Source organism: Schistosoma mansoni, chromosome 4 (genome assembly GCF_000237925.1).
Source record: "Schistosoma mansoni strain Puerto Rico chromosome 4, complete genome".
Classification (NCBI taxonomy): Eukaryota; Metazoa; Platyhelminthes; class Trematoda; order Strigeidida; family Schistosomatidae; genus Schistosoma; species Schistosoma mansoni.
The window spans coordinates 17,631,209-17,638,888 of record NC_031498.1 but is presented as its reverse complement, the minus strand read 5'-3'; the positions used below and the strand labels follow the sequence as shown (position 1 = coordinate 17,638,888).

The 7,680-nt window shown below is 31.4% G+C and overlaps 1 protein-coding gene across 1 annotated transcript; it reads left to right on the top strand.

The window, feature by feature from the left end:
* Nucleotides 1-1,705: 1,705 nt before the first annotated feature.
* On the top strand, nucleotides 1,706-7,371 carry Smp_155730 (hypothetical protein; the record flags this gene model as incomplete). The annotated part of the gene is made up of 4 exons (XM_018797019.1): nucleotides 1,706-1,711; nucleotides 4,302-4,509; nucleotides 4,729-4,977; nucleotides 7,040-7,371. 4 exons carry the CDS (start codon nucleotides 1,706-1,708, stop codon nucleotides 7,369-7,371), a joined length of 795 nt encoding a protein of 264 aa, XP_018652103.1.
* Nucleotides 7,372-7,680: the final 309 nt, after the last annotated feature.

Here is a 7,680-nt window from a genome sequence, read left to right as displayed (position 1 = left end):
TCATTACAAGTCATAACAGAAGGAATATCACAATTTAATAATGTCGTTTTCGTGCTGATATACTACCTGATTATTTTTGACACAATCAATAAAATAATTGAATAAAATTGAACCAACTCAAGGTAAACAACTGCAAAAGTATGTACGTTAAATGATTGACACATTTCCGAATGCCCTAGTTAAGATAAATGGGAAATTCAAAAGATCCTTTTTAACTGGGGCTCTAACGGATCTTGATGTAGTAATTGTCTAAATTAACTTTAACCGGTGAAATAACTATGACTCAAACAAATAAGAGTAATAACCTAAATAAGTAGATGTCAGGAACTAGATAGGAAAACTTATCTTTCACTAAATTAACAAACTGATATTCAAGATAATGGAAAAATAAGAATTCTCAAATAATTTATCCGCCTGTTATTACACTAGTGTTTTTGTAGGCAAATCATCAACTAAGGAAGTCGAAATGTGGTCACTGAATTTATCCTCCATTCCATTATGATCTGACGTAGTCATTAAAATTTCCCATCTGTCCTCTCAAAGGAATCATTTGGTGTACATAGTGCAGCGTAAAATTTTAGACTTGAACTGACTTAATAAGTATTAATGAGTGGTTTACATCGTTTGAATTATCAGAATGTATTTTGGCGCAGTTACTAACTGACATGAAAACTGTAGTAAGGATTTTCAAACAAAAATACTGTAAGCTAGTTTTATGTTACTCATAAATATGCCCACTCATTTGACCGACTGAATATCTATGAGCTGATGGTGTAAACTGAGCTCTCACCAGAGAATTCATATTTAGTTAGTCTAAATATACTGATGCTTCACAACTTCTATTGGCTGGCCGTTATTATTTTCCAATTAACTCTTAAATAAAATATTAGTGTGAAATGTATTATTTAGGAAATATACAGTTCATAGATGTTCATCTGGTGAACTAGATTTCACTTCCCATCATATGTGTTAAAAATTGTTTATGAACTTATTGTTCTCAAGAAATCACTGTTGACAGTTATTTGACAAACTATGTTGTCCAGTGTTTACTCATCTGCTTATTTTCTAGTGGAAATAGGCCGAGTAATGTCACTGTGTTTATTAAGTCCATCAGTCAAGTTGCATAACACTTTAGAGAGAATAGATCTGTGATAACTGAATATACTGAGAAGTATTTTGCTGGAGAAAAAGGATCTTTAAATATCTACTTCATAACACCACTTCAAGTCCTTTGTGACTAAAGAAATAAAGCAAGTATCAGTAATTGGTGTGAAAACAATGATTATTCAAACGAACAACTTTAGGCTTATGACACTACTAAATAAACTAGTCACTCAAATAAAAATTGTAATTGCTTTATGTGTCAGAACTTGTATAACCTGTCGTATATTTGAAACTAATGTAATTTGAATAAGTTAATTGAAAGGATGATCTATATGCTGTGTTTCGCCTCAGATCGGCCTGTCGATATATTTTCATGTAATTGTTATTATTATTGACAAATAATTCTGACTGATCAATTATTTTTAAACCATAATACATGTATATGCAAATAATAAACAGATTGAAGGTAGGATAAAGCTAATAACGGTTGAATTCGACTTGTGGTACTAACTTTCATTTAATTGGCTATTCTTCACTACACTGTCTCTTCAGTATTCCTTCTTAAGTTTATTTAATGCCAATTCTATTCAAAATAAACAGTATGAAGGTAAGTTTATTCAAATTGTCAACAATTTCTGTAAAAATGTCATTGTCTTGTTATGATACCTATTCATCTTGCAATAAATATTTGTAGAATAACTGAATTCTACCTAACTGGTTTGATTATTCTCTTTGAATCAACAACACGTCGTAGAACTTAATATTTTTAAACCAGCTACTAATCAATACTATATCTAAAAATAACTTCATGGAATCTGTCACTTTAGATAACTTATTCATTACAAAACTTGACAAAATATAACAGGTTCCTCAAAAAATTGAGCCAATACATTAGGTTTTATGTGCTATATATTATGTGATATCTTGGTCCAGTTGTAATGTAACTAATCTGTGAAACAATCTAATGTGGTTATCAGTTGTAATCGCTTAAAATATACCAGATTCTTAGAATAAACTCAATTTAAGCCCAATCAATACTATTCATCGTTAAGAGGTATATCATCATTAACGTCAAATGAATAAACAAAATTAAAATTAATCTCATTAAACGTCATCATTGTATTCATTGATATTAATGTTTAAATAATTAGTGTATAGAGTATTTCTATACATCATACTGTTCGTGGTTTGTCCGAGCTTATATAGAAAGTAAGTATGAATGATGTTTCTTCTGACCTATACCCGAAGTTAAATTTCCAATACCTAGTAAACTTGGATGTTAAAACTCAGTGAAAACGTCGCTTATCTACACAATCAAACTCCTCACTCACTTGAGTAAGCTTCAATGATAAGAAACATCGGAATTTGTTCAAGTTGAATTATGTTCTCTTACAATTGCACTCTGGACAGTACTTGAGATAACGACTCTATGCTTCGTGTCTGTTTACTTCATATGGTTGTTTCCATTGTAATGGTTTAATTTGAGCCCAAAATTTTCTGTTATTAATTGTATAAATTATATTTGAAGTAACCTTAAAAAGTGAAATTTAAATTATTACAACGATTCATCTGCCAAATAATGTCTTCTACATGCTTTGCACCCAGTTTCGGTCATATTGTTCGTTCAGATTTTGATGAATATTCGTGTAGATTTCCATCTCTGTCATACAGACAATAATTTGAGTAATGATATTCATAAAATAAGCACATTTCAATACTAAAAATAAGCGTTTGGAATGAAGTTATTCTGTTTTATATCGAAAAGCAAATAAAAAGTCTCAACTGTGTCATAAACAGTCTTGATGGAGCGATACTTAGTAATGTAGGTTAATATGCCGTAGCACTGAAGACGAAGAAGAAACTGATTAACACGTGAAGGATTACATTTTTAATGGGATTCAATCGTTATTCATAAGCTAGTGTTGACGAATTGCATGTCACCTTATTAGTTACTTCTTTTGCTAATCTGATTTATTGTATGGAAAAGTCCACTATAGTTAACACATATGAAAACTGAGATAACTTATTTATTTGTCAATCATCACATAAGTAAACAAAGAAACGTACATATTAGAGAGTTCAGTAATTTTTTCAAATGTACATGAAATAAGACTTGTATACTTAGTTCTTATGAGATTATGAAATAAAGGAAAATTCCAAACATGCAAAAGAACTGACTAACAATGAAAATTTTAAGATATGGATTCACAATTTATCACGACAAAACTCAGGACTTTACACAAAAGGATATTATTGCTATGGAGAAAAAGGAACCACAGGTTCTCATGAATGAGAAAAAATCATGTCTGATTAATACTAAACGAATGTGATCACTACAATGTTTGCTTATATTAATGTGCAAGACTATGCGAAACAACTGGTAGTAAAAAACATTAGTTCAAAACAATGCAAAATGTTTTTAAAAAAGAAGAGTGTAAGAAATGGTCTCCAGCCTTTGTGACTACTTTGAAAATGATGAACAAGGTGATTTTGTGGATGGTCTAGCACAATCAAGAGTGAGACGATAAAAATGAAACTAATTGGTCTTCTAGTTTTTAAAATAGTTTCTAGTAGATGATAGTCTTTGACAACTCATAATTCTGATTTGAAAGTTACTTAAAAGCGAGCTAGATATTAAATCAACATCTCTGGGGATCGATATCGATCACTATTCTATTGTCAGTGTACTCGTATGTGAGTGTCAGATCATAAACCAACCCTGCGTAACTGAATACCGATAATAAACGCGACATTATCGTTCTGGGAAAGGGCTCTCTTAACGATGCATTTGAAAAACCGATTGCGCGCTTCGAATGACAACAATTAACCTTCAACAATGACGAGATAATCTTGATCCTCCAGAGGCACACTATTCCATATTATTATGTTTTCAGGCACTCAGACATATACATTGCCAAATCACATTATATAATAAATAAGAAATCATACTTTCTACACAAATAAGCCAGAAGTTAGAGAATAGAACAAGCTGTAAATGATTGGCAAAAATTGAAAGAATGGTTAAACGGATAGTAATAGTCAATGAATCTAATGGAAACTTAAAATAAAGGTAATGTAAAAATGCAACAAACCAGTTATACAATAAAAGCTTACATATTAGTAATCTGTAAAGGTAACCACTTCCTCAATATTCATCCAGTTAAAATAGTACAGATTATCTTGATCTTAACTTTTAGCTATTAAACTTCATGTGCATCGCAATTTTATACCGGACCATTTCATTTGGTTTCAAATCTACTGATGAAGCAGATGAATACTTTTATTCTAACATTCTATATGACATACCAATACAGTATCAATATCTAATGCGAGCTGGTTATTCACCTGGTCATTTTGGAACAGAACAAAATCCCATAATTATACCACCAGAAAGTCATGGAAAAAGTAAATTAATCGAATTGTATGCCAATATAAATGAATTTGCAAAATTCATTAACACTAATCATATAAGAACAAACAATTTTTATTATAAATTTTATCAAACTTTAATTAAACTTCATAAATTAAAATTACAAACTCATGAAATAAACAAACCATTTTATGACTATTTAATCCCTAATCGATCAAATACAAGAATACAATTTATAATGTATTACTGTACAGCGTTGTTGGACTTTAATACGCATTCAAATGAAGATTATACCAATAGTAGTACTAGTACTTCAGCTAGAAAATTTCAACTAATTGTTCGACAGGATATACATCAGTTTTGTCCTAAAGCATGTGCATATCGTGGAGGTCCAGGATTTAATGTTAAGCATAAAACTGAATTAAACCGTTATACCAGTTTATGTAATTTCCCAAAACATTTTATGACAGTTTCATCACAACGGTGTATTGAACAAAATAATGGTAATTTTATATTTATGCATAGAACTAAGCGAATTTTTTCTTCAGTTCAATGTGTAACTGAATTGGTAGGAAAAACTGATAGATTTAGGTTAGAAAATGAGAGCTAATGTAAGATTTCAAATATGCTTTTCATCTGATAAGATAGATTAAGCGGGCTGGGAAATGAAAACAGTGTTACAAAGGATTATTTTATGAATGTTTTAAGGTGTATAGACTATTTAGAATATCCCAAGTCAAATCAAAACCCCATAAGAAAAAAAAACTATTGCTAAGTATTTTTACCTAATAAAACTATCTTTGTTTAAATTACTTCATTGATAAATTCATCCTATTATATTGATAAACACATTGATTTAAACAAATGGAACATGTTATTCATGGAATGACATTCATGAGGACCATAAAGATAGCTATCCAATCTGAATCTAAATGTACATTTCCCATGCCTTTTGTTTTTAATAAAGTGTTTAATTTAATTATTTCTTCAGCTATTAAGATATTCATTAAGGAATGTGTTATAACTTGTGGACCGAGTGGATGTCCTGTTAACGTATAAAGTGATAAGACCGCCAATCAGAGAGTAGCGAATTATCGATTGGAACAGTGACACATGGAAACCGTACGAGCAGTCTCGATTACGTATTGGTCCTGTATCTGCCTAGTCCAACCAGTTAAGTCCAGAACACCATCAACAGCCTCTGCGGTATGAATCATTGTATTTCAAACATACTGAGTTTATATAACAAACAGACTGACCACATCATACCATATAATACATGTGTACAAGATTCGGCCAAATGTGGTTGTGAATATGGGAGGCAGCAATTAATAGACTAGGGATAGCTCAAGAACGGCAAATCGTATATTAATAATCTATGGGTCAAAATAAAGCTTATAATAAGGGGAACATGAATATGAAGTTTAGTTATTTAGCGATTATACGATAAAAAATGCATAATATCGGTTCATAAATGGATCCCAAAGTTACCATTCACTATTGTTATCGGGACATAACAGAATGTAAAGAGATTTGTATATATTTTCAAATGCAAACAATTACAGAGTACCCCATCAATATACAATTTGAAATAAGAAGTTGGATTCCATAAATAAAACGAGAGATTCCACAATAGAGCTTTTAACATGATCATGTATTTTTTATTGTTTGCAATCCACCTGATATATATGTGAAAATAATCGGTATTGATCTCCATCGTAAGGAACCTAACAGTACTATGGACTCATTTTTTTATTTTCATGATATAGGATGAATAATGAAACAGGCTATCACAAAATTGGTTCTTCTTATGTAAGAAATTAGTACACAGTGATCATAAGCTGGTTTATACTTTAGTTTCAGTTTGTAGAAGAATACTTATTATGAAACATTTATATAACAATTCAGTAAAGAATTCATTTTTGTATTGGTTGTTCGACTCTTCCCATTGATGTTTAGAACTGTAATCGATCACTCTCATATTGACATATGTGTACCCTGTGAAGATTGCCTCGATATTTAGTAAATATATATTAATCAGAAGGGGTTTTGTGGAGATTTCAGTACTTTCGTAGTTGAAATCATGAGTCAATTGAAGCTAGACCACCATGGAAAACCTGGAAGTACTGGACAGCCGTTTCGTCATATTGTGGGACTCCTCAGTAGTGCACATCCACGACCCTGCCCCGCAATATTCGAACCCAGGACCTACCAGTCTCGCGCCAGAGCACTTACCGACAGACCACTGAGCTGGCATCCTATTGTGTTAATGTCTAACTCCAACCAATCCACGAAGCTGAGCAACCGTTCACCAATTGTCTTCAGTGAGTCCCTATCTCACTACAGACGTCGTTGAACTCCACTGGTCACTGCTTCTCACTAGAACTCCAGGAAATATCTCTTGAAGTCAGCCACTAGTGAGCATATGGTTATAAGCAGAAGGGGTTTTGTGGAGATTACAAAATATTTGACATTGTAAATTAATTAGTCAGAAACCATTCAAAACATAGAACTTTATAAATGTTTAACTCATGTTATTTTGTTACATTTTATAATTTACATTAGTTGGTTTAGTAAATCTTCAAAGCTTTAAATGTGATTGTTCAAACGGTTTTATATGGAAAGAACAATTGAAAGCATGTTATTTACCATATGGTTGGAGTCAAAAAGCTGAAAGAACTAAACGGATAATTGATACAAAAAGAAGTGATCAATTTATATACTATGCACAAAATAATTGTTCACGTATTGGAACAAAATTTGTACAACCTATAGAAATTAGTACCAGAAATTCAAATCAACCAAATTATGATAAATTACATCATACTGAAAGATGTATTTGTAAAGATGAATTCTATGGAACAAATTGTAATCAAGTATTTCCAATTAACTATTGATTCTTTTAAATTATCATTTCTAAATTTACATACATAGTAAAATATTGAAAGTAATAAAAAGGATACTAGATATTAAAATAAACCTGAAATATTCGTCAGCTATGGTACTAGTTTGATTGACTTTGATTCTACTGTTACATCAGCCCACCAAGATACGGGGGGGAATTCGTCTCTATCTAGCTTATGGCCTTGGCATGACAGGCTAGTTAGACCAACCTTGAAGGCAGTAATGAGTGAGTCCGATATGACTAAACGATCCTGGATCCAGGAAGACGAATACTATTCTACCAACTGATTGGTTGAGAAGTC